General features: G+C 43.6%; 1 protein-coding gene across 5 annotated transcripts in view; it reads left to right on the top strand.

The window, feature by feature from the left end:
• LRRC8D (leucine rich repeat containing 8 VRAC subunit D) overlaps positions 1-27,562 on the top strand; it is a 439,662-nt gene that overhangs the window by 254,600 nt on the left and 157,500 nt on the right. For 4 of the 5 annotated variants that reach the window (XM_086953960.1, XM_086953961.1, XM_086953962.1 and 1 more), the window contains one exon: positions 21,227-26,033. The exons of the other annotated variant lie outside the window; for it this stretch is intronic. In XM_086953960.1, coding sequence (XP_086810086.1) covers positions 21,229-23,814 — 2,586 coding nt within the window. In that variant the 5' untranslated portion in view covers positions 21,227-21,228 and the 3' untranslated portion in view covers positions 23,815-26,033. Of the gene's footprint in view, positions 1-21,226; positions 26,034-27,562 lie in introns of those variants that run through there. 5 annotated transcript variants of the gene reach the window in all.

Genomic DNA, 27,562 nt, shown 5'->3' with positions numbered 1-27,562 from the left:
CGGCCGGTCCTGGAGCCACACATCCCTCTCTATTGGTTGTGGTTATTCCCCATTCATTATTGGTGACATTCGGGATAGGCTCAGAGTCTTCCAAAGTCAAGTGTTCCTGCACCTAAAGCACAATGGGGCAGAACAAGGTACCCTGAGCCCTTCTGCTCGGTGATCAGTCTTACCCACATCTACTGGGGTTGCTCTACTGGACTGCCTTGGAGCATTCCACATTCTGACATTGCAGAGTCTGCAGTGCTGCCGGTGGTGAGTAGCACTTTCAGCTTTGCAGGAGCTGCAGCTGTTTGTCTGTGGTGCTCCCTCTAGTGTTGCAGTAAGTTCCTCTGATTCCTGTTGCAGGTTAAGGGCGACCATATGGGTTCAGACTCTTCAGTTTGGGGGTGCAGACACAACCACAGGTCATCAGAGTGGCCTGCACTTTCAGTAACAGCAAACCCAGGTCACTATCCTTGCTGTTCACAACAACCTTCCCTGCCCCCTCCCAAGCTTACAAGGTTGCCAACTTTACTCAGCACATGATCGGCACAGCAGTAATGCACCATTCAGGCCAACCCCCTCTGCCGTACAAGGTCGCAGACTTTAATCTGAGCACAGTGACGGCTTCTTCACAGTTGTCGACGTTGGGGGGCTCAAGCTCCCCTTCCTATAGTCCGTTATCAAACCCCAAATGTGATTTAGGGTATGAGTCTTTTGAAGTTTGTGCTGGGGAACTGCTTCCTTTTAAAGTGCCCGCTCCTCTGTTCCACCCTTCCTCCAGAAGCAGTCTATCACAGCAGGAGCGACTTCAAATCTGATTACTCCACAATACCGGCCATGTGAGTGACTAGAGGTTCATATCTGGATGTCAACCACAGTATTATGTGTGTCAAACTGTTACCCACGGTACCCAGGCCTACTCTTTATAATTCTCTTATCAGCTCCAGCTCAATCTTAAAATGTGCCCAGGCCCCATTCTAGTGATGTCTAGATTCAAGAGCACCATTGGAAGTGCCCCACCCAGACCCTAGCAATGCTGCAATCCCAAATCTGCCTGGGGAAGTCCTCCACATCCTCATACTCCTCCAGTCACCCTTGGGCCTCCCAAAATGGAACCAGAATATTCTGTATTGTACCACTCATAGGCACACATACGCACATAAGACACTTGCAACCACATGCGAGCTGCACAGCGCTATGTAATAGCTTGTTGTAGGCCATGGCATATTAAGCACACAGCAGCAGAACTTTACTTGTAGGTCTCATTTGAGTGACGCAGGCGAAAAAGGCATGTTCACTCCTACTGATGACTACACAATATGCTGCTACCACAGTACTCGTGCTACTTGACTCCTGATAAATGCAGTAGCCTTTCGCCACTATGAGGATCGCTCTTTGTGTCCCTACTGGTCCTCAGGGACTGCGATCCAAGAGACAGACCTATGCCATGGTGGACGCATATGATCCATGCTCAACCATGACTGAAATAAAATCAGCACCAAGGATCCAGATATCGTTGCAGCTGGGGCACACGTCTGTACCATGCAAGGGACTTTTTTGTCAGAACAACTTCACATGCACAATCAAAACATCCACCTACAGAGCACTGTGTAAACACCACACTGTAGATACATCATCGCTCAGCCCCCTGCTCTTCCTCTTGTCATCAGGAGCCTGGAGACGAAACTGAGAGGGCTGACCAGTGCACTGGCAGTGTAGATGAAAACAGGATTATCATGTTTCCCTAAACACTGTTGAGTTAAATAACTAGCAGTTATGGAAATGGATAGTAAGTGGGACTTCACAGGAGGCAGGGCTGCCCCATGACACCCCTGATAAGGAGCTGCCACTAAGTCCTACCATCCTCGCTCCGCAACCATCCCTCCCACTATTATGATTCTTCCACTGGCAGAAAGGCCAAACCAAATAGGTGTATCTTTGATGGTGTGGTGAGTGAGCCTCTACATTTGCACGTGCCCATTATAACTCTGTCATGGGACTTTTATTATTTTTATTATTATCATTTGTAAGGCACATCTAATCATTCCCAGGGGGATCTCTCGACGCCTGAGTAGCAGTCACCGATGAAAAAACAAATTATTAAAACAACCAGGTCTTAAGTATTTTCTTAAACTGTGTCAGATTGGAGCAGGCCCGGATCTCGTCTGGGAGGCTATTCCAATGGATGTGGGCTAGATGCTCAGCCAACTCTAAGTACTCTAGGATACTGATGCACCTCCTAGTTCCCGAGTTCCCGACTCCGTGATAGCAATCCCATTCTGCATGGAGGCATCTACTGGAAATCTATGTCTTCAGAAAGCCTGGCACAGAGCGTTTTTATTTCAGAAGATCCCCTTACTGTGGTCTCAGACCTGCTCAAGCTGAACACTTGATGGGGACCACTCATGCAGCATTGTGAATCCTTTGCTTCTAGTTAGAGCGCTTCACTCCAAAAAAAATGGCATTCACTGTGCCTTCCCACTTTTTAAAAAAAATCCCTTTTAATCTGCCATGCTGAACATGTTTGCCCGGTTTAACCTAAACATATGGGTAAAGGAACAATGAAGTACCTTGCAGTCATGCCCAGTGTTGTGTCCCTGGCAGAGTGCAAGTATTCAGAATTAAAGTTTAAGAATTAAACTATTTAAATTATTTTCTGAAGAGCTGCTCAAAAATGGAGCTCCAATCCTGTCTCAATAGCTGGAGAGGGCGTGGGCAGCAATTACATCAAAGTATGCATGTGTATATATGTAGCTTAACGCTACCTAGCAAGTAACGGACTGCTCAATGGGCATTTGGCAAACCATTCAAATGTATACACATCAAATCAGGTTGAGTTATTTGCATGAAACATATTTTTCGTTCCACTGTTGCATTACTACACATATTTATAGTTTCAGCCGCACGGATATCAAGTGATTTGTACAAAATCATACGATTTTAGCTAAAAAAGTCCCTTGACGATAGCATCCAAAGTCTACAATAAAGCCAGTAGAATAAATGAGCACACAAAAGTAACGTATGCTCTGGCAGCCTCTTGCCCCTACTGACACTACAGGAGCCGAAGCCTTTTAGAAGAAAAGGGGGGCTATGCTAAACAGGTAAAAAGCTTTGTATTTGCTCCAACAAATGTTATGAATTATTAAAAACTATTACATTTGTCATAACTATTCTGTTATTTTCATATTTTTACCAGGTACTATGAACCAATAGTACAATTAGCCCATAGTATGGAATGCATGTGGAAGAGATGTGGCGCAGCGGCCAGGTTCGATCCCGGCGCCGGCGGCAGGTCTGCCCAGCACCATGTGACTGGGCAATAGTTCGCTTAATCTTCCAGAGGGCCCCCTACGCCCGGAAACCACTTCGGAGGTAGCTGTCTTTACAAATTCAAGGTTGCTATGCATGATTTGTCAACCTCCTCGGGTGGTCGTCACTGAAACTGGTAATGGCACAGCTCCCTAGTCAGATTGGTGTGTGCCTCGAGTTCAGATTTCGGTTTAGCAGTCTGGCCTTGTAGCCCTGTTTATGCCATTACCAAGACAGGACGAGAACCCATAAAGTAAAGGAAAACCCATGAGTGGTTTATCAACTCGCACGTGAACTTGTACATTTCTAACACACCTGTAAAGATTAATTGAGAGGAAGAATTGCTAAATGTTTGTTCTAATCTTACAAATTGTAAATCAAATCTCATGAGAAGAAATCGAGCAGCTGCAACTAGTGCATGTAATCAACTACACATGTAATCCGTTTTTTTAAGAATGAATGCGGAATGTTCTGTGTAAGATTAATCGTTATGCTGTAACAAAGTATTTTTATCCTAACTGTTGTATCTGTTGTGGCATCTGCATTAACGTAAGCAAATCAGAAAGACTTACAAAGCAGCAGATCAAGCACATATAGGAATCCGTAGATTGGTAGATGGGCCTGATCACTTGCCAGCACAAATAAAAAATCGTTAAATCTAATTAGAAGCCATCAGAGGAATACACTCTTCCTGGAGACCAGGACTTTTAGTTTAAATCGATTAATGAGCAGAAATGCTAAAGAGCCATTTATGTTCTTCCTCCCAGCAGCTGTGATTAATCATCCTTTTCTCCTTCTGATACCCACCCGACACTTCCGCACAAACCTCCCGGTTGTTGAGGCTGCTTTCTCTAGCTTAATGTATCAACTTGTTCTTGCCCCAAAATGTATCTGGGTATTATGATTGTTTTTGTTTTTACCAATATATTATACCTGTCCCTATCCCTTTGGCTCTTTCCCCCTATGTCCTTGTATCCCACCTGTTACTATTGTAAAGCGCTCTGATACCCCCACGGGTCTGGTTTGTGCTCTATAAAACGCTAATAAATAAAATAAAATCCCAGCCTGTCTTCATGGCAGTGGGCAGCAATGCCCGTAAGCAGGTCTGGACACTCTCAGGAGCTGCCTCTGCTTTACATACATTTGAACTTAGTCTCAAACTTGGAAAGCGTTAGTGCTGTGATGTGCTAGCCGGTAGTTTTTCCTAACTAATGCAGACATTCAGCTCTCCCATGAGGCAGACAGTAGATCAGTGGAAACGTGTGGGCTGAGGCTGCAGCCTGGCTTCAATCCACAAAGTGATTCTGCAGCTGCAAGGGGATGGGCATTGGGCAGCACTGGCACCTCTGGAATCCGGCTGCTCCAGGCAAGAATGGTGGCAGGAGCAAAGCACACCATATTGAATTAAAGACAAGTTGCACTAATCGCAGAACAATTTGGACTACTCCCGTCACTTCTCCTCTTACGTGTGCCAAACCCACTGTGAACCTCTCCTCCAGCCCGTCCTCTTCCAAACAATAGCATACCAGTATGGAGTGGAGGAGGGGCTTGCATATTTGGTGAGACCTGGTCAACCCTACCTCTCTGGGGCTCTGTGGACCCTGCCCCAGGCCACAGGACCTGACATCCAAAATGAAGGAAATATACTAGCATTGAAAAATGCCTCACTCACGACCCTGATGACACAACACTGCCTTGTACCTCCAGGGTGTTTAATCTCTTGCCCAGTGTGTCACATGCACAGCTACATCCACTTTTCCACCTCTAAAAAACGAGTGTGAGGGACTGTGGTATTAGATACACCTTCTTGTACAGTCAGTTGTAAGAAGAGGCAACTGAGAATTATTCAAACCTTGAACTACTCTGTTTGATTCACTCAGGTGCAGGTTGCATAGGCACTGTGGTATTGCACACCCGTGTCCGTTCACAGGGAGATGACAAGGTGGCTGAGAGTCACTCAGACCATACTCCAGTACACCCAGATCTTGAGAAACACTCCAGCATATGAGGTTCATTCAGATGTATGAAGCTCAGGGCTCACGTTCCTGTTAGGTGCACCTGAATGTAAAAATGCTCAGGTAACTGCAAATTGCCTGGCCTCAGACACTCTTTATTTGATCACTTCGAGATATCCCCTATCCGGTCCACCCAAATGTTGAATGCTGGGTGGCTGAGAGGTATCTGAGCATCCAGTACCCAACTCAGGTTTTACCCGGATATAAGATGCAGTTGTGGGGACAATTACTCTGGTCTCCTATAAGCCTATTATGTTCACCAAAAGGTGAATACCCCTATCAGATGAATACCCCTAACTGGATGTAGGATGTCAGATGGAAGAGATGCTACATCTTCAAATAACTGTCAGTTTCTTATTAGTGAAAACACCTGTTGATTCAACCTAAAGGTAATGCGCTATGTCAGCAGAGGGAACCTCCTTGCTTAAAACCCATGGTGGGAGCAGCCAAACTTAAAATACAGAGGTGCCGAGGCTTATTCCAGCCTCAAATGAGCCTTTAAACGAGGGTCTAGTGTACTGGCTAAGTCTCTGTGTCTTGCGTCAGTAGTCAGAATTGTGTTGTTGGTGCACTGGGTGAGGGGCTTACCGGTAAGAAACGCCATGCAGGCACATTTAATGCTAGCTAATAAAGAGCAGACATTAAACAACAAAACACCTGAAAGGGAGACTGATCATAAAGCTGAAGCAGAGCATGGTCAGAAGCTAGAAGACCAGTCAAAGTCCACCTGACTAACAGTTTGGTCTTGCAGGGATAAAAGCATTTAGCCATCCTAGAGAATTAATTTAACAAAACCAAATGCAAACATCCAAGAAAAGCGGGATGGTGTTGCAGACATATCTCCCTATAGTGAGGGAAATTCACAAAAGTGTATAATGCATTTCAAAATATTTACATATAATGTGACCACCTCACTCCAGCACTGGAGACAGTGTCTGTAATGACTTGAAGTTTTGATGTACAAATCATTGATTTCAAATGTGTAAGTCTAATTAGGAAAGAAAACAAGACTTAAACACTCAGAATGCATTAGGCTATCACACAAAAGTCAGGGCAGGAATCATTGCCCATAATTACGTGGATGGAGATAATCACATCGTCAGGAGTTTAATGTTCTTGTCTTATGTCTTAGACGATACATTTACCACTCCTTCATGACCATATTACACCTAAGAAAATGAAAGCCAACATGTGAGACCAACCAGCCAGAATGGAAAGACCAATAGCCCTATCCTGTGGATGCGCTGCTTCTGTGGTACTAGCTGCTTCCGTTGTTTATGGGCATGGTGTGGGTGTGCCTGAATTGAGTGTAGTGGTTAAAAGGCACATGGACAATGTGATGATTAGAACGCAGGGCTTTGGGCCCCATATCCTTCCAGGGCCTAATAACGTCACCAAGGACTGTCTTCTTCTGCTTGTTTGATCTTTCACACTTGGATATAAAGGAATTCATTCTAATAGACCAGCGTGAAGTGCCTCTACAAAGTTTAGCAACGTTTTCATCCACCACGTTGCCAAAAATTATTCAAAAAAGAGAGGACACCTATTAAAAATATAGTATTTTTTTGTTTCAAAGAAAAAAAGGTTAGATGTTCTTTCTGAGTGACAACAGAAAATAGTAGATGTTAGTTTTCCAATTACCTTGCCAGCACCTGTTTCACAACCTGGACTTGTTAGTTCCTCGGGCAAAAATTCAGATGCACTATTATAGTTATTGCTCAAATGATAGTAAAATATTCTAGATAAAAACATATTAAAAAAATATTTTAAGAAATACTTTAATTTTCAAAGGATCAATTCTTAATGTTTCAAAAATTGCTAGATGAAACTAATCCCATTCGCAACCTAATAGGTTTTGTATTTTCGTTCAGTAATCTTATAAAACAATAATCCTTATTTCAACCACTCTAGTTTCTAGACCTCAAGTACTCGAAAAGCGTTTTGATGAACCCTTTCTTGCTACTGTAGGAGTTGTCTTAAAATCTTAATGAGAGTGACGTGGCTAGCTGAATACACTCTCTGCAAAGTGCCACCAGTCCTTCCTGCACTTCTCCATTGATGAGGCCATAACATTGTAAATCCCTTCCCGTGATTAAACAGGATTGTATTGTGCATTAAACACATTTATATATTCATTTTCCACCATTAAACATCACAGGTACAGGTGTTTACCTTAGTTTATTTGAGAAATACAAGTAACAGGGCTTCCCCCTAAACCTCCCATGAGTACCAGCAGTAACCCCAAAAAAGAAAACCCCTCTAAGGAGATAGCTGTAGGTGTGATAGTGGGGGTGAGATGACCCGGAAGGAGGTTGAAAGACCAAAGAAGTAAGGATGAGGGGATGGAAGGAGGGGTCTGGGGTGATCAAGAGGGTCATGTTCACACTCCTCATTGCCCTAGTGAGGGTAAGAGGTTAGTTCTAGAAGTCAAATATTGGGAGGGCCCTGAGCCTTTGTGGTGTGAGGCTGCACAATTTGAGTATGGACATCTAATCTATGATCACCTGCCAGAGGGGAGTGAATTTCTTGTATGTGTGTGCTAGACTGTGGGGGATAAGTTCCATGGTAAGGGTTTTGGCACATCTTGTGGAACCATATGGATGGGGGTGGCTGTTCTCATCCATTCCAATAGAGAGAAATCAGTTGCTTGCCCCCTGCCGTCATATGTCACACAAGGGTCCAGTCTAGTCCGAGCCCATTTCCCCATCATCTCCGTTGGTTGTAGCCCCAGGAGCACCAAGGCAGGGTCAGCTGGGTTGGTGTATCCCAGGGTGACCATTATATGTCCTGGAATTTCTCTCCTGAAGGTCTGGATGGGTGCACAGTCCCACCACTCATGCTTGAATGTTCTAATCTCTTGGTTGCAATGCCAGCTGTGATTGGACGTTGCGGGGTACATTATGCTGGAGTCTGGCAGGTGTGTGGTACCATTGGACCATCACTTTGCATGCCGATTCACTCTGGGGGATGCTGTGTAGAGATTTTGGTAGGGTCGCCGATAGGAGTGCCGAGACTTTAGAGGATATGTCCTGCCTCAAGTCTTTCACCCACCTCATTCAGTTGTTAGGGAGGGACCAGGGTTTAGAGTCTTGGATAGCACTGTAGGCTTTGGATATCTGTTCCTTTGAGCCCTCAAAGGTTCTTACTAGCTTTTTATTTATTTATTTATTTTGAGATTTATAGAGCGCCTGGTGACCCGAGGGCATCCCCGCGCTATAAGAATGTGAAATCCAGGACGGGGAAACCAGGAACTATTTGGGGAAGAGGAGGGTTTTGAGTTTTTTGCGGAAAAGTGCGTGGCTATTTTCCAGGCGCAGCATGCGAGGAAGAGCGTTCCATTTAGAGGCGGCCTTGACCGAGAAGCGGCGGCCACCGGTACGCGACTTCTTGAATCTTGGGACTGTGGCCAGATGTTCGTTGTCCGAGCGAAGGTTTCTGTGGGCTTTATAAGGTGTAATCATATCTTTGAGGGCGGCAGGTCCAGCCCCATTGATGAGTTTGTGCGTGATGCACATGGCCTTAAACTCCACTCGCTGGCGGACCGGAAGCCAGTGCAGAGATTTAAGGGCCGGTGTGGTCGGGGCTCTGGGAGGAAGGTTGAGAATGAGTCTCGCCGCGGCGTTTTGTGCACGCTGGAGTTTGGCCAGGGTGGTTTCAGGAGCGCCGAGGTATGCGGCGTTGCCGTAGTCCAGACGTGCTAGTATCAGCCCTTGAACTAGAAGTTTCCTGGACAGGGGGGGCAGGAGGGGGAGGATCTTGCGAATTGAACGGAGAAGGCCAAAGCAGGTCCCCGCGGTCTTGACTGCCTGGGTCTTCAAGGAGAGGTCCTGCTCCAACCAGAAGCCCAGTGTTTTAATTTCTGTCTTAGGCGTAGGGATGTCACCGAAGGAATCCGGCCAGACTGAAGGAGGGACGGAGGACCATTTGTTGCCCAGAAGCATGATTTCTGTTTTTGTCCCGTTCAGCTTCAGAGAGGATTCGCACATCCAGGTATGTATGTCTTGCAGGCAGTTAAGTAGGATTTCAGGGTTATTGTCCAGCTGGGAAAGAGAGACGACGAGTTGGGTGTCGTCGGCATAATTGACTATTTTTATCCCATAGGGGGTAACCACATCCTCTAACGGGGCCATGTAGACATTAAACAGGGTGGGACTAAGCGAGGACCCCTGGGGCACACCACATGTGAGCGGAAGGGGGTCTGAGCGGGAGTTGCCGTCCCACACCTGAAATGAGCGACCCGAGAGGAAGGATTTGATCCAAGCATGTGCGGTTCCCACAATTCCTGCCTTGGCCAGGCGATGGAGGAGGACACGGTGGTCCACCGTGTCGAATGCGGCACTGAGGTCCAGGAGGATCACTGCCACTGATCCTCCTGAATCCAGGATACACCTAGCCTCCTCGATGACGGAGAGGAGTGCGGTGTCTGTGCCGTGACCCGGCCGGAATCCGGTTTGTGACTGACGTAGAATTTTATTTGTCTCGAGGAATTGGGAGAGTTGCACGTTGACTAATTTCTCAGCCACCTTGCTGATGCAGGGAAGGAGCGAAATGGGTCTATAGTTGGCCATATCGTCCGGGTTCAAGTTGGGCTTTTTCAGCAAGGCCTTGACAACTGCGCTCTTCCATGAGGAGGGCACTGTGCCTTGGGCAAGGGATGTGTTAATCAGATCCCTAATGGTAGGTGAAGTACTGGGAGAAACGGTTTTTAAGAATCTGACGGGTGCCGGGTCCAGGGGGGATCCACTTCTCATTTTGGCCAGCGTGGTGGTGACCTCATCGAGGGAGACTCCTCTAAAGGAGGACAGCCGCGGGCTGGTGGAGCAGGCGTCTGAATCAACCGGGATGGGGGGGCTGATTGGGGGAAGGGACTCCAAGATCCGCGTGATTTTGGAATCGAAGTATGAGGCTAAGTCCTTGCATCTGTCCGGAGGGGGAAGAGAGGCAGCGGGAGCTGAGGGGATGTTGAGCAATTCCTTAACTATCAGGAAGGATTCTTTGGCCGAATTGGCCGCATTTTTAATTCTGTTGTCGTAGAATGTGGTCTTGGCTAGTTTAATGGCCGATTTGTAGCGTCTTACCGCTATGTTGTAGGTGTCTTTATTACTATGTAGCCAGTCTTTCCTCCACAGTCTTTCCGTTTTTTTGCACTCTTTGCGGAGGTCTCGGAGTTCCGGGGTGTACCACAGGGCATGGCCCATTGTCCTATCTTTGATCTCCCGACTTTTTATGGGAATGAGGCTATCGAGGGAGGAGGAGAGCCAGCCTCTGACTTGGGTGTCCGCCTCGGACGGGTCAGCCGCAAGGCTCGGGGTAGAAGAGTCCAGAGCTTTTCCAAGTAGGTAGAAGCCTTGTAGCTGCCGCCAGATTAGAGGAATCTAGTACCCAGTGTATAATATGGTAGTACTGGAGACTCATTTCCTTGATGATGTGGAAATTCAGTTGCCATTGCTCAAATGATTTAATGATGTCGGACGAAAGATGTCGCCCATAATTCTGCAGCCACCCCTCTCCCACTCTGGGACGGAGGTGGGTGGAGGGCTGGCATGAATTCTGTGTTTATACCAATGGGGTGTAGGAAGATGGGAAGGCTGTGAGCCCCTTTCTGTCCGTCATCTGTTCCCAAATGGAAATTTGTTACTGGGAGGTTAAAAGCAAACTTAAAACATTATAGGTGTACATATAATTCTTCATCATTATTCATACCGTTGGGGAACATACTGCCAGCCAGCAGTATCAGTCTGGATTCTAGCCTGCGAAAGGCTTGTACTCTGTTACCACCCCTTGAGTGTTTAGGTATAGTGGCCAAGCCAAAGAATTTGCCTTTAGTCCAGTCTCCCTCATGTGCTTCACTGAAGTGTCTGGCAGTGCTATAACTGAAGTCACGGTTGGTCACCACTCTCCAGTGCTGAAGGATCCTCTTTTTGACGGGAAAGGTTATTGAGCCTACATACCATTTTTCACATGGACAAGCGATCGCATAAACTGTAAAGTCTGTGTTGCAGTTTGTGTTTGGTTATCCACCATTTTCTCTTAGCGGGACTTCACTAACATTGTGACTATGGCTGCAGGCCTTGAATTTATTGCATTTGTAGAACCCTCCTTTCTTATCTAGCCATGTTTTCTTAGATTTGGGTTCTACGTGACTGTTCACTAGAATATCTTTTAGTGAAGTAGTTTTTCTGAATGTCGCAGAGGGTGATTTGCCCAATTTGTCTCTTAATAGGGGGTCCTGTGTGAGGATTTGCCATCTCTTCTTCAAGATGTTCCTAAGCTGGTTAGCTTGTGTATTGTAGGTGGTGATGAACCTAACTGGTTTTTCTGAGCTATTCACTGTGTTGCTGCACCTTGCTGGTGAGTAAAGTTTTGTGTGAGTAAAGTTTAAAGTAGAGTTTTGTGCTGGCACCACTCTATCTTGCCAGTTCCCGAATGACTTCTGGCCTCCTGAGACAAGGGAGAAACCTAAACCTGTCTCCTCGGTCCGCAACCTGGGGGTCATGCTCAATAACAAGCTGAGTATGGAAACCCAGGTGGCAAAAACAGTGGGGATCTGTACGGCTTTGCTACGCTCCCTGCGAAAAATTATGCCACTTCTCCCTGCACAAGCCCGGGCGTTGGTAGTCAGGTGTACGATTCTGAGTCGCCTTGACTACTGCAACGCCCTGCTCCTTGAGTCCCCTGTCACGTTACTGGACCGGCTGCAACAAATTCAATCAGCCGCGGCCAAGCTGGCTCTTGGCTGGTCGAGAAGGTCTTCGGCCACAGCGGCATTGGCCGAACTGCACTGGCTACCCCTAAAGCAGCGGGTGGCTTTCAAGTCCCTTTGCATTGTATTCAAGGCTCTGCATGGACTCGGGCCCAGGCCCTTGCAAGCCCCGTTTCAGTGGTATACTCCTACCAGAGATCTGCGATCATCCTCGGCTTATCTGGTAAAGGTGCCCAGATACAATAAAGCCAGAACTGGGGGTAGATCCTTTAGGGTCGCAGCTGCCAAATTATGGAACAGCCTGCCCATTGACATACGCCAGATCCCTCAACTTCTTCCATTTAGGAAGTGCATCAAGACCTGACTTTTCCCTTAGACCTCCCCGCCTTTACATACTTCGGTCTCTTCCTCAGTAAAGTATTCTCCAGCGCCAGGAAGCCTGCAAGGTATCAGCTGCGCTATATAAATAATTAAAATAAAATAAATAAAATAATAAATAAAGTGCATCGTGGTGGATGATGGAATCCGCTTTGGTTGCCCCTTTCTGTAACAGTTAAACTGGGTAACCCCTGTTTCTGTATCTTTGCATCATGTCTTGTCTGTTTTTCTGGTATGTGATTTCTGTGTTGCAATTTCTCTTAGCGGGTAGGAACTCACTATAGGGGACGCTCCATCTAAAATTAGGTGGATGGCAGCTTGCTGAGTGTAAGATGGAGTTGCCAGCTGTTTTTTCCCTATATAGGTCAGTTGTGAGTTTTCCTTCCTCAATAGTGAGCCTAATGTCCAGGAAGTCAATGCTGTGTTGCATGGTGAAACTCAGGTTCATTGAATTGCTGTTTAGTCTTTTGACAAAGTCAAGCAATTCACTCTCACCTCCCTCCCACACAAAGAAAATATCATCGATGTACCTGAGCCATAGTCCGATGTTACTGGACCATGGCTCTAATTCTTCGCTCCAGAGTACCTGCTCCTCCCACCAGCCGACCGCCAGATTCGCATAGCTGGGAGCGAAGCAGGTACTCATCGAAGTGCCCTGCAGCTGTTTATACCATCTCCTATTGAACATAAAGACATTTTCGATCTCAATCATTTGAAGTAACATTTGTGTGTGTGTGATCAAGTAGTTTGATGTCTCTAGCTCTGGGAAAGTATTGGCAGGCTCTGAGGCCATCTGGGTGTCTTATGCTCGTGTAGAGACTTTCTACATCTAAAGCGACCATCCAATAGTCATTTTCCAAGTGTATGTTGTGTATTTTTTTAAGAAAGTCCTTTGTGTCCCTGAGGTGTGAGTTCAGGTCCCAGACATAAGGGAAGAGAAAATGGTCGACGTACTCAGATGTTTTCTCCAGTAAGCTGTTCTTGGAGGAAACAATTGGCCACCCTGGGGGGTTGATAGCATCTTTATGAACTTTGGGAAGTAAATAAAATGTTGGTGTGGTTGGTGTCTCGTTAAGTAGAAATTTCCTTTCGTCCCAACTGATGAGTTTTCTGTCTGACCAGTCCTGAAGATGTGTGTGGTATCTGGTTTGTAAGTTAGTTAGGTAGCTTTGGTCGACTCTCTCATAACAGGTAGTGCTATTGAGTTGCCTGGGTGCCTCTTCTATGTCTTTTTCTCTATCCATTATTACGATGTTGCCCCCTTTGTCAGAGGCTTTGATGACAATGCTGTCATCCTTTTGTAAGCTTGAAAAGGCACCCCAGTGTTCTCTTTTCATGTTTTTGTTCTTAGGATTAGTGTCAATGAGCTACAGTATGTAATTGCTGACAGTTTCGTGAAATATGTCTGTTGTCTTTGGGTACCTGAGGTACATATCTAGAGGGGGCTCTGAAATGTGTCAGGCTCATTGTGTTAGTGGGTAGTCCTAAGGAACGTAGTGTTAAGTCATCTCCCTCTGGGTGAAGTGGGTCTGGTGCTAGATTGGATGTAAGGTTTTGGTCTAATAAATCCTGTAAATCTATTATGGCTGGTATGTCGGCTATCACTAAAGTAGGTACAGTGGCTTCACCCTGGATATATATATATATATATATATATATATATCACAATCCTGAAGTTTGTGCAAACGCAATACGGACCACAAACGTAGATGGTGCAAAAAAGTGCTTTATTCCTCGAGGGACAGCAGCATGACTTATTTCGACCGGGTAAACCCATATACCCATATCATATATATATAATGGCGGCTTTGGTGCGGGATATTTGAAAAATAAAATCGGCACAAAGAACTTTCTGCTGAGAAGCTGTTCTGGTGAAGTACGATAATATATATATATATATATATATATATATATATATATATATATATATATATATATATATATATATATATATATATATATATATATAATATTTATTTCTTTGACGTACATTCTCTGCTCCTACTCTCCTCGTGCACATTGAGGAAGCAGACCACACTGACCAATCACAACCCTGCTATGCAGCGTTGTGGTTGATGGCACCCATGCTCCCCAGTCAAAAAACAATGCTGCAATGAAGCGTTGTGATTGAGCGTCAAACCAGGATGCTCAAAACCAATCAGGGAATGGGGGCCTGGGCATGTTCTCCATGCAGGCTGTAATGCAGCCCGCATGGAGAAAGGGGAAAGTGTGCATGTCTGGTTTAGACGGCTTGAGAGAGCTGACAAATCAGTCATTGTGCACTGCGGAGTGGGCACATCACTCCTCCCCTGCCCTGCTACAAGAGCAGAGCAGCCCAGCCCACCCACCCACCCACCCGCCTGCAAAGCAGCAGGCAGCAGCATAAAATGATAATAACGCAAAGTTATTATCATTTTATGTTTTTGCTTCGCACTGCTAAAAGCAGTGGGGAGACTCTCCTCTGCCATAGCGGAGAAGCCTCCCCTGGTTTTGGCTTGTGCAGTACAAGCAGATGATTTAAGTAAATAAACTCAGTTACTTAAGGGTATTCTGAAATTTGGCAGTGAAGTCACTGCGAACTAGCTATATGACTATGACTGCTCCAGTTGGGCAAGTGAGCAAATCGAAATGGAGCCAGGTTTCCTAGTCACACCATCGTCAACAATAGCTCCTCTCTTCGGTTTAGTATCAACTAACACTGCTTTGTGTTTACTTGCTTATTAGAGTCTCAGTTAGTATACTGTGTTTAACATTGTGGACCTGCCAGTTTAAACCAGTCGAACACAGCACAAAAAGGTGTTGTTGAAAAAAAGTAAGATTTAGCCCCAAAAAATTGATAAAGCAGACAAGAAGGAAAGCTTCTAATATAAAAGGCAGCTAGGCAGATTAAAAGGATTGAATACGTTTGTGCAGTTTTGTGAGACTCTAATTGTATGAAAGTTAAGAGCACTCTTACTTAATTGACAAAAATATTTCCAGAGAGGCCAACCATCTCAAGGAAGTGAGATCAGAATTATACTTTTCTTTGAGACAGTGTTTTTAATTGGCAAGATTTGGCAGCTGCTCCAGTATTACGTTTTCAAAAACCATGATAAAATACGTTTTCTTTTGACAAAGCCAAAAAGCTGGCAGCAAGCAGATTGGCTTTGCCAATGGCTGTTCTTTTTTTCTGGAAGGAAGCAATTGTGTGCAGGATACTGGGCTCCTTTGTTTGACAGACCCATTGCGCAAGAGCCAGACACTTCTCATACCATTTTGTGTATGGCCTGTTGTTTTGTTCGAAGCATTCCCGTTACTCGTGTGTGATTATATATAAATATAAATAGACCCGGGACGTCTTACAGAGGTCTTTGAATTGTTTTCAGCGGGAACCAAAACTGTTGCAAGTTTATCCATTTGCTTTTAAAAGGTAGGTAGCTATGCCAGCAGCAAGGTTTTCTGAGAACAGCTCTGTGGAACAACACACCATTAAACTGTTTCCATAGGAACTTCCAAGAAACGTATAAAGCACAGACAAGTAAAGACATGGTTCCTATTAACTGAGGAAAAAAAGTACAAATTAAAGTGAATCCGCACTCCCCAACTCACAAACATCACTTTGACTGATATTTTTAATTTGGTTTGATTCAGTGTATTGGTGACATTTTAGTAAATGGTTGCAGAATCATTGTATTAGGCCTTATTGGTTGATTCCATTATAGGGGTGGTATATGATACCCGAGAGATCCATTTGTTAACCCGTGCAATCTTGCACCCTTAATTATATATTTTTTTGTGTGCTTCTGTAAGGAAACCGATCAATCACTTATTAATAATAATGCAATTTCATGTTCAAAATCACTTGTTTCTCTCTAGTCCTGAAGAATGGCGCATAGCAGAACATTTGCATATATCATTGAAAAATGTTGGCTTTTTTATCTCAATAGTTTTAAAAGAAATCAAAATATCCTTAATATTAAGATCACGCCTTATTACATAAACTTGTGTTTACAGAATAAGTCGAACTGCTTGCTGCACTTTTGAGCATTGTCCACTTTGAGCAGCCAAGCCCTGTCCATAAGCATGTATGTTATCAACACTGCCAGCCCTATACAGTTAAATGTTGTAATAAAGGCCGTTAAATCTTCCAATTCTTCAAACGACTTTTAAATGCTGCCCAAAACGCTACAAAAAACACTGTTGTGAAAGTAAATGGTTTCAGGGCAACAACAAGCACCTAATATCACAAAGTCAACTGTAAGAGAGACATTGACATACTAACTTTGCAACTTTTTATAATCTCCTTTGCTTCTGGGCTCTTGAACTGTTACGTAAGTAAACCTAGGATTTTTTTTTAGATGTCCCAATATTACATAGGATTTTTTTTTCACTGCCACGGTTTACTTTTAGCGCAGTGTCCAGTCGAGAAAAATTAAGTGACAAAAACACTGGAAAACATGTAGAGCTGTTGAAGACGATATCTTAGAGCCGTATATGTAACTCTTAATTACTCCGTTTCTGAACCACTATAATTGTGTGAAATGTTGCTAGATGTTTTGGGGTATTGCGCACACCAAATCATGCAGTGATGTCCCATAGAGTGAGGGTATGTGAGAACAGGGACAGTTCCTCCGTGAGGGCGTTTCGGCGTCGCTCCCTCATTATTTTGCCCCAGGGTCCCAGGCAGCTGTGAGCTGTGTGAACAAAAATGTGTGTAAGTGTAGTGTCACTTAGCCCGTGGCAGTCAGCTGTCTCGGCCACAGGCCGGTTCCTTCCAATCCTCACCTCACATTTCACTTTCATCTCCCTGGGCTTATGGGGGTGGGGTTAGGAGCAATCAGTACAACTGCGCCTGTTGGGCTGAAGAAGCTTGGGGGTCGAAGCCGCATCCTCCCAGTCTCCTGATGAGCGGCGAGTTGTCCGGCCCTGACCAATCCAGGCATTGCTTAGCAGCGCCTGGATTGGCTTTTTTAGCGTCTAAAGGTAGAGAACGCATTACACACAAAGGGGCATGGAGAGTCGAGAGGAGAGCTCTGAGTTTCCGGCCTGACTCCGTCGTCGTGGTAGGGTAAGATACTCAAATTTTTTCCAGATGCCACCACAAAATGAGCTTATCGTGTCCTTGTCATGCATACCAACTGCAAGGGGCAAAGGGCCTCATTGAAAGGACCCGGCAGACCTGAAACGCTGCCTCGAGTCTGTGCAAGTTTCAACTTGTGCAATAGCAATTGCTCTACTCTCTTTTCTTGTAATGTTAACTATGTTCAGTCCTCTCCTTCCCAGAGTCCCCAGGCCCCCGTGTGTCTTTTCAACCTCCACCCCACCAACAGTCTGGCTGATCAAAACCGTGCACTCCCCTTCCTCCCACAAAGACAATTCTGGGCAAATCACTTAATCTCCCCTTGCCTACCAAAAAACATAAAATAAAATATCCTTATGTAATGTATTTAGTGCTCATATAAAGCACTCTGATACCTTCAGGCCGCATTCGATCTATGTAAAACTGCAAAAAAAACTGAGAATATTGAAAAAATATGTTTTGCATTAATTCAAATTAGTGAATGTTTGGTTTTGATAAATTCTCAGTAACAACTGCCTAAAATCATGTCACAAACTGTTAAACTCAACTGTCTGTACAATGGTCTAACAGCCGTGTGTCAATCTATGCAGCGGGCACTTGCCCAATGAAGGCCTGCCATCCTTCAAACATAGCAGGTCACTGAGGCCTGTAAAGTGCAGTGTGTAAATAAATCCCATCCATACAGATTTTATGCCACCTCTAAGCAAATAAACTCAGGATGTATGCCATTAATGCAGTGCTAATGTAATGATCTGTACATTATTCATTATTGCCAGAGAATGAAAACACCTTATTGGTAAAGCTATTTCTGAGTTACACTCTGTAAATGAACTGTAGCTCCTATGCACTGTTATCTTTTCTGTGGCTGCCCCACTTCAGCTCCTTGAGTGTGATGACGACACAGGATACTGTTCCTGGAACTGTAAGATGCATGTCTCTTTGCAAAGAGTGCCTAATAATGTCTCTGACAACGCATAGGATGAGACCACATGCTGAGTCCTGCAGGTTGTCATTAAACATGTCACAAGCAAGCTTAACGTTTGATGCAGCCTGGTATCTATTGTATATATGCGTTCTGTGTTTGTTTATGTCCTGAAAATAGCTTGCAGCCTATGCAAAGTGGTTTGATGAAAGAAGGGGCTTCCAAATTCAAGAAATAATATGCAAGGATGTGCCAGGACATAATCAAAACCACCTGGCCTGGTCAGAAACATTTTAAGGCATTGGCAAAGTAGGCTCAGCTCTGGCCCAGGGCTCCAGAATTTCCATGGCCCCCCCTTATAGAGCCAGCGCTGTACTGCAGAGATTGTTGCACTGATGACATTGAATAATTTTTAAACAAACTTTTATATATGATTTTCCTTTAATTTATTTTGAATGTAGGTGGTATGAGAGGCTATTATAGACATTTTTTAGAGAAATGCGGTTTGTTTTACGCAACAACCATATAAAAGGTTTCTTTTAGATCAAAATAGGACCTTACATATGAGAAATGTGAGGGCGACAAAGAGATTATTTGCAGTAATATTAGTGAGCATTATTGATGTCAAAACTAGAATTCAACGATTGCCTTGTTAACCTTCTTGCTTTCTCAAAATGTGCTTGGAAAAGGCACCATTTGCCCGCTCTTTTTTCAAACATTTTCTGGGGAAAGAACACCCCTGAACCTCCCTTATATGGCTGGCAGGCTCGCTCGCTGCGCACACTCACCACCGGCCACTCATCACAAACTATTACGTCTCACCGCTTTCAAATGTCTCCAGCCGCCACTGTGTGAGAATCCGTAAGGGGTAAAATGGTTGCTGGATGTAGCTCATGGCTACAGTTCCTGGTCTTGTTAAAACGCTAGTTATGTTGTATTCCAATACACCCACCTCAAGCATAATGCTTTCTGTCATGTCGTTACCCACGTTCCGCTCATGTCGAAAGAGAAACTGTTGAGGTGCAGACACAGCACAGTATGAAAATCTCTACTCCATTTGTTACATGGCACCAGTTATCTCAAAATAATTACCACAAACGTTTGGATTGGCAAGAGACCAGACGTGATACACACAAGTATTTGTTGGATGGTGTGAGATGGCTTTAGGAGTTCTTATTGCCCCCTCCCCTCAAAAATAAAAGGATCAGAGGTGATAAACGGAAGAAATTGCAATAAATGTTTCTAAGTAATGGGGTTAGGGTAATGTGTTTCTTGGTAATTTTCACATAATTATGCATGCGCTCCTGCTGCTGTGCTCTGCTGCATGCTATGTTCCTCAGTGACTTTTTGGATAAATAAAAAAAGAGAAATAACTTTTTTTAAAAATATATAAATGAGCTTACATGCCCTAAATACCTAAGGGTCCTGAAGTTAGCGGAAGAATTTCACAACACGACGACCAAGGTGGAACGCAAGGTCTAAACTGGGTCCTAATAGTCGCCTCCTGACAACGCACCGGAACACACCGAGGGGAGGGGGAGGGGGACGGGGGGAAACCAGGGGAAGGGGACAGTTGGGGCGAGGGAGGGTCCTAGGGGAGGTTTGCATATAGGAGTTCTAGCTTGCATTGAGGGGTCAGGTTCCCGCCCTTACGAGCTTACATGGACACATGGCATCCCTCCCAGAGGCTCAAGGGTCTGGGAGGCAGGTGACACCAGGGATGAACGCGCCTACGCAATGCTCAATTTGTCCGAATGCTGTAATGTTTTGCTTTGCTGAACTCAATAAAAGTAAATTTGATCAAAAAAATATATATTCATCACCCTCCACTATCCTAGACATACTTTCTGGAGAATTGGATGGAAGTACAGTAAACCTAAAGCCAGGCCCAACTCTCCTTTAATGATAACAACAGCTCCTCCAACCTTAAGTATTATCCAAAGTTGCACCGGTATTGGGCTAAATATATTTTGCCAATAATATAAATAGGTTCGCTGTATGCAGTTCAATTGAAGCTGCAGTTAATTTTTATTTCCAGTACAAATGAGTAGCACAGTCAATGTGGTGTGAAATTTATAATGCTAGCAAAATGGTAATGGAGGGGAAATAGTGGAATTAAAATGGAAGAAGCAAGGGCAAGCTGCTCATGCCAGAACTGAAAAAACACAATGTAGCTGCTCATCAATGGCAATCTGTGTATATATGGATTCATTTATTGATATGATTTAAGATCCACCAACATACATCATCAAAGCCTCCGTCTCCGCACAGGTGTTAGGCAGGTAGGGATCAAAACAGCACCTGGAGGCAGGGGTGGAGGGAGTCACAAAGCAGGTATGTAATGGCCGGAGGCTCCCTTGCAGAGTTTTAATTTCAGCACCCTTTGACGGCTGGTAAGTTATGTATTATGGTATTATATACAATCACACTAATCATGCGACGCATGGTACATTATGGGTTGATGGTTGATAAAACTTGATTTTCTCATTTGTATGCGTAGGCTGGTCTACTCAATGGAGAAAGAGTATGGTTGCCCGTGATTAGCAGTACTTGAATTATACAAATAAAATACCAAGTAATTCGAAAAATAATGCATGGCATTAGGAAGTGTCCCTGAATTTCCATGGTTGAAACACTCAACGTTTTTGGTTTTAGGTTACTGCTTTCGCACCAGTGTACTTACAGTCACTTCACATAGGATCTGTAGCTGAAGTCAAGAAATGTTTTGTTTCTAAAACCCTAGTTGACCTTGATATTTCTCAAGGAATCTAAACCTCATTGATTCTTGTTCACCTTTTAAATGAAACAATTAATGGTTGTTCAGTTTACAAATTAATTGTTTTTTTTACTTGCAGGAATGTTTACCCTTGCAGAAGTTGCATCTCTTAATGACGTCCAGCCTACGTATCGCATTCTGAAGCCATGGTGGGACGTTTTCATGGATTATCTAGCAGTTGTCATGCTGATGGTTGCCATCTTTGCTGGCACCATGCAGCTGACCAAAGACCAAGTGGTATGCTTACCAAATGTGCAGTCCGCTGTAAGTTCAAAGGTTCAGCACACTGCAGCAGAAAATGAGGAAACTCCTTCTACACCAAAGCTGGATGACACAACCAACACTGGCAATGAGGAGTCGAGCATGAGCACGCCTGTTCTAGAAGACCCATCAGCTTTAACTCCAGAATCCTCCACATCTGGGGCTAATCAACCTCTGTTGCTGTCCACAGCATCCACTAATCATGAGCCAAAGCAGGACCAGAGAAAACCTGGAGGACGACAAACATATTTGGATTATCAACAATACGTATTTATTAATCAAATGTGTTACCATGTTGCACTTCCATGGTACTCCAAATATTTCCCCTATCTCGCTCTCATCCACACCATCATTCTGATGGTCAGCAGCAATTTTTGGTTTAAATATCCCAAAACGTGCTCCAAAATTGAGCATTTTGTGTCAATATTGGGAAAGTGCTTTGAATCTCCGTGGACCACAAAGGCACTGTCTGAAACTGCATGTGAAGATTCCGAGGAGAACAAGCAAAGGTTAACTGGAGCCCACACTCTACCTAAACATGTCTCTACTAGTAGTGAAGAAGGGAGCCCAGGTGCGAGTACGCCTATGATAAGCAAATCTGGTATCAAATTTTCTGCGGAAAGACCTGTTGTCGAGGTACCTGGTATGACCATATTAGACAAAAAGGATGGCGAGCAGGCAAAAGCCCTGTTTGAAAAGGTGCGCAAGTTTCGTACTCATGTAGAAGACAGCGATTTGATTTATAACTTGTATGTTGTTCAAACTGTCATCAAGACAGTCAAGTTCATGTTTATTCTTTGCTACACTCTTACATTCGTCACAGCAATCAGCTTTGAGCACACTTGCGAACCAAAAGTAGAACATCTTACTGGGTATACCGAATTTGAGTGCACGCATAATATGGCTTTTATGTTGAAGAAACTGCTCATCAGTTACATGGCACTTATTTTTGTCTATGGCCTCGTTTGTCTGTACACTTTATTTTGGTTGTTTAGACGACCCTTAAAAGAATATTCTTTTGAAAAAGTCAGAGAAGAGAGCAGTTTCAGTGACATTCCAGATGTCAAAAATGATTTTGCCTTCCTTTTGCACATGGTTGATCAGTATGACCAGTTGTACTCCAAGAGGTTTGGTGTCTTCTTGTCTGAAGTAAGTGAGAACAAACTTCGGGAGATAAGTTTGAATCACGAGTGGACATTTGAAAAACTGCGGCAGCACGTCTTGCGCAATGCCCAAGATATGCAAGAGCTGCACCTCTTTATGCTCTCTGGGATCCCGGATGCGGTGTTCGATCTTACAGATCTTGAGGTGCTAAAGCTCGAGCTCATTCCGGAAGCAAAAATTTCTGCAAAGGTTTCACAAATGGCCAGTCTCCAAGAACTTCACCTTTGTCACTGCCCTGCTAAAGTTGAGCAAACCGCATTTAGCTTTCTTCGTGACCATCTAAAGTGCCTACATGTCAAATTCACCGATGTAGCAGAAATTCCTACGTGGGTTTATTTGCTCAAAAATCTGCGTGATTTATACTTGATGGGGAATTTAAACTCCGAAAATAATAAAATGATAGGTCTTGAATCTCTCAGAGAGTTGAGGCACTTAAAGACCCTTCATGTGAAGAGCAATTTGACAAAAATACCATCCAACATCACTGACGTAGCTCCGCATTTAACAAAGTTGGTCATCCACAATGACGGTACTAAGCTTGTGGTGCTGAACAACCTTAAGAAGATGTTGAATGTAGCAGAGCTAGAGCTACAGAGCTGTGAACTAGAAAGGATACCTCATGCCATCTTCAGCCTCACTAACTTGCAGGAGTTGGATTTAAAATCAAACAGCATCCGCACAATTGAAGAGGTAATCAGCTTCCAGCACTTAAAAAGACTGACCTCCTTGAAGCTGTGGTACAATAAAATTGTTAATATTCCTCCCTCAATCTGCCAAGTGAAAAACCTGGAATCTCTTTATTTTTCCAACAACAAATTGGAATCTCTACCCGCTGCCCTGTTTAACCTTCAAAAACTCAGATTTTTGGATGTAAGCTATAACTCAATTTCTTTAATACCAGCAGAAATTGGACTGCTTCAAAACCTGCAGCACTTGCATGTCACTGGAAACAAAGTGGAGATTTTGCCGAAACAGTTATTTAAGTGTGTAAAATTAAGAACTGTAAATTTGGGTCAAAATTGTATCACCTCCATCCCAGAAAAAATAGGTCAGCTAGTGCAGTTAACCCACCTGGAATTGAAGGGGAACTGTTTAGATCGCCTCCCGTCCGAGCTGCTTCAGTGCCGCCTTCTCAAGAGAAGTGGGCTCATTGTGGAAGATCACCTCTTTGATGCTTTACCTCCAGAGATAAAAGACGCTTTAAATCAAGATACAAACATGGTCTTTGCAAATGGAATCTAAATAAAATTTTAACAATTATAGCAAATGCAAGAACTCTAAGCCTTTAAAAGGCAGCTTCGTAGGAGGAATGGCAGTATATTCTAAAGCTAAGCACACGAAAATGATGCAACTGAATCGTGCAAATAAGAATCCTAATATTCAAAGAATAACTTTTTAAAAATAAATTTTATTCAGTTTGCACTGAAAAAATCTTTTCTGTTTAAGATGGTGACTTGGACACCTCCATTTCTTTTTTAATTGTTTACAAAACTGACCATGTGGGAAATTTATGTTCAATTTATTATTCTTTTATGCTAGCTGATCTATTTTTTTAAGACATTTATTATGTTGATGTGTACGATTAAGAGGCAAAAATGAAAGTAAAAATTGCAAGTTATGCTAAAGATATTTAATGGTACTTTCACATAAAAAGATGTACTAAAATGAAAAAACCTAGGCTTTATTCCATTATACTTGCACTTTTGCCTGTTGTAAGTGGTATGCATGAAGTGCCCCTTTCCTGTCAAATGAGGTGACTGTTGACTAAAGCTTGTGGGCAGAAAGAAATTTAGGGAAGGCCATGCCCTCTGTGTGTCATCCTAACTGTGGCATTTCCACACATTCGCTCTGTGTTGCTTGGAGAATCATTCTTTATTAGCCTTTATATCGGTAATTGCCATAAAAGCAGATATAAAAATAAGTTAAAATAAATCCGAATCTGTAAAATCATAAGATTTAAAATAGTTTTTTTTTAAAAAAGGGACATAAGAATAAGAACTAGCAGCATATGAAGTATGGGGCAAAGTTAATTTTAGAACGCCTAGACATAGTTGTACTGTAGCATGCGCTGGAAGACCATATTAAAAGAACACATTGAATTCATAAAATCAGCAGAAACTTTATTAAAAACACACAGGTTATGGACACTAGGCATTAAGCAGCAACCGCGTGACCTGCCTGGGTCTCCACTTATATGTGAGAAAGCGAGAAACAGCAAATATATTTGGTTGAGAGTTGTCTGCCTTAAGAGTCATAGTTGAAATTTTGTAGACCCTAATGCTCAGAATGGGGCACAGCGGCAAGATCCACTTCCTCCTATGTACATGATATTGTGGACAAAATACAGGACATGGACTACAGTTTTCTTAACTCTAGGATTCAAACTGCACTAACCCCTTCTCAAATTGAAAACCCTACGTTTGATGTAGCAAGACAAAATCTCCATAATATTTTACATAACATTGTTAAAGTTAAACTGAAGCTCAGGATGAAATAAGGAGAAATTAAAGAGTACTTCAATGCTGCCTTTGGTACTGTGGCACACCAGCCTTCCTCTAGTTGTGCTACTTCAGCTGTAAGGTGAAATGCTGTTCTGCATAATTGACTGGAGAGCAGAGGGACAGCAGCAGTAGCATGCTGATCATCCTCCCCAGATTCCCCACTATGTGAATGCTCACTTTACATTTTAGTTTCTCCTTTCGCTCCACTCCACTTTTGTAAAGTGAATCTAGGCATACATTAGGGAAAGGGAAAAAGTTAGACATAGAGAAAGGCAGCATTTACAGGAAGCTGTCTAGAGTAATCTTAAATAATACTATGATGGACAGGAAACATTCCAGAAGTGAGTTGGAAAGAGCGGGTTGAAGGGAGAATTCTCCTTACATTACAGTTTGTACAACATAATCAATCTTTCGAGGAAGAAGTAGAATGGGGTGATGAGTAGAGGAAGCTATACATTGACGGAAGCGTACATTCAAGAATGAAAGCTGATGCTTGGTAATGGGGTTGGGGGAAGAACTGGCAACTGGTAACTTCATTTATTTGTGCCTTTTGTGTATATGAAATGGACTGTGTGCTCCACATCTGTTGTCGTGTTTGAGTCCTCAATGTTGTTTAAAAAACCAATGAAACAGCTGATAAGGACCACTTGCTGCTTATGTTTGACATATATACCTCATGGTCCCCAGTCTAAAATTGCCTACTCTCCTCTTCACCTTCTGTCTGTTGTTTACCTTCTCTCCACTGCTTAAACTTCTACATCTTTTCCTGCAAGGTTATTCAACAGATTCTGTTTTGCATGATAAACTATTTTCTAACCTACTTTAAAACCTCCCTCTTTTCGTGTCTTACTGAAACAGCTGGGTCTAGTAAAATTATTTTCTTCTGTAAAATGTCTGCCATGTATGTTGATTTTATTCGCTTGAGTGCATGTATTTTACATTGTAAATCAAGTCTTTTAAGACTTATGTTTTAATTCATTCAACGCCTTAGTATCCTGTTTCTAGTCTTTTCCAAGAATGCATTATCCATCTGGAAATGTGACTTCCAGAACATGACAAATTATTTCAGATAAGGCCTGGTAAGTGATAATTATAAGTGCTAACAGTGCTCTTTTTTTAGGTCGACATTCAAAACCTCATATATACTTTAGTATTTACGTCTGTTGTGGGCTTAAACCCACCTCCCTAATTTTGATTTGTTTGTTTCAATGTCATTTAAAAATCCTTGCTTGCTAGTGGTCAGCCTCCTCCTTTGTCCTTTACTTTTCTCTTTCATTCCTCGCACCGAGCAGGAACCAAGTAATGTACCTTTATGCTTTGGTTGTTTATCTGTTTACTGGGGGGGGAATTCTTTTTTTATTTCTTTCCTGCTCATATTACTGTTTGGCCGTGTTCAGCTACAGTGCTGGTGGCTTCTTGCATTTAATGCAACTTTCGCCCCTCCCACCTTACCCCATGTTGCTGCAAGCCAGCTCTCACCACCCTGGAGTCGCTTTTTGTTTTTTAAAATTTTTGTTCCAGTGCTATTCTACCAGGTTTCCGTGGAACGCACGAGGTATTTCAGCCCCTCGAACTGGACCTAAAGGTATTGAAGTGCTTAGCATGATTGTTTGCAGGGCAATAAGAATGATTTGCTCAATTCAGGTTTTTGATCCGATACTGAGGCCTGAACTTGGCCTCCTGTGCAAATTTAACGGCGCTTGGTGCTTTTTAAAGGAAATGTATATGACGTTGGGCATTTCCATTTGTTTGTAATCTGTGTCTGCCAAAGTCATGGCTTTTGAGAGACTGTTCTCCAGCCCCACCAAACTATGGGCACAAAACGCCAACAACGTCCCCGCCGTGGGGAAGAAACAGAAAGAAAAGAATGAGGACAGGTAACCGCTGTCCAAGTCTATCCTCTGCCCCTAGCCACTCTCATCATGACCAGAGAATCGCTGCTGGGATGGCCATTCTTCTGTGGGTCCAGTTGCACCGGCTTCTTGTTTAAAATGTTGGCATGTATTCGGCTGTTTGGTATGAAGAATCAGGTAACCGCTCCCCACCAGTACAAATATGTATTTTGTGGACCTGATATGAGCTAGCAAAATGCTACTGCCGCCCACGCCCAAAGGACTTGACGGAAAGACCCGAAAGAGTGGTAAGTGGCTGCACTTTGAATCTCACTGTTCAGCGATAGACCCACCTGCTGCGGAAGTGGGTGGTTCAACTTCACACACCTTGTAAAAGGCATGAAAATATTCTGTCATATAAAAAGCTCATTGTGCGTTTACCTCTGCCTGAACTCGAACATCCTTTCACACGCATGGCTGCGCATTTGTGAGTTAAAAACTGCTTTCAGCACCAACTGAAGATAATGATCCAGAGTCTGACTGGAAGGCTTGCCGCCATAAAGTAGCCAACGTGTTGCGGTGCTGTGAAGCGCAGGGCAGATCAACAGACATTCTTTAATCCAACATTAATCTGTGATAATTGGGCAAAGGTGGCAG

Source organism: Lissotriton vulgaris, chromosome 1_1 (genome assembly GCF_964263255.1).
Source record: "Lissotriton vulgaris chromosome 1_1, aLisVul1.2, whole genome shotgun sequence".
Taxonomy (NCBI): domain Eukaryota; kingdom Metazoa; phylum Chordata; class Amphibia; order Caudata; family Salamandridae; genus Lissotriton; species Lissotriton vulgaris.
This window is presented reverse-complemented; position numbering and strand designations above follow the sequence as displayed.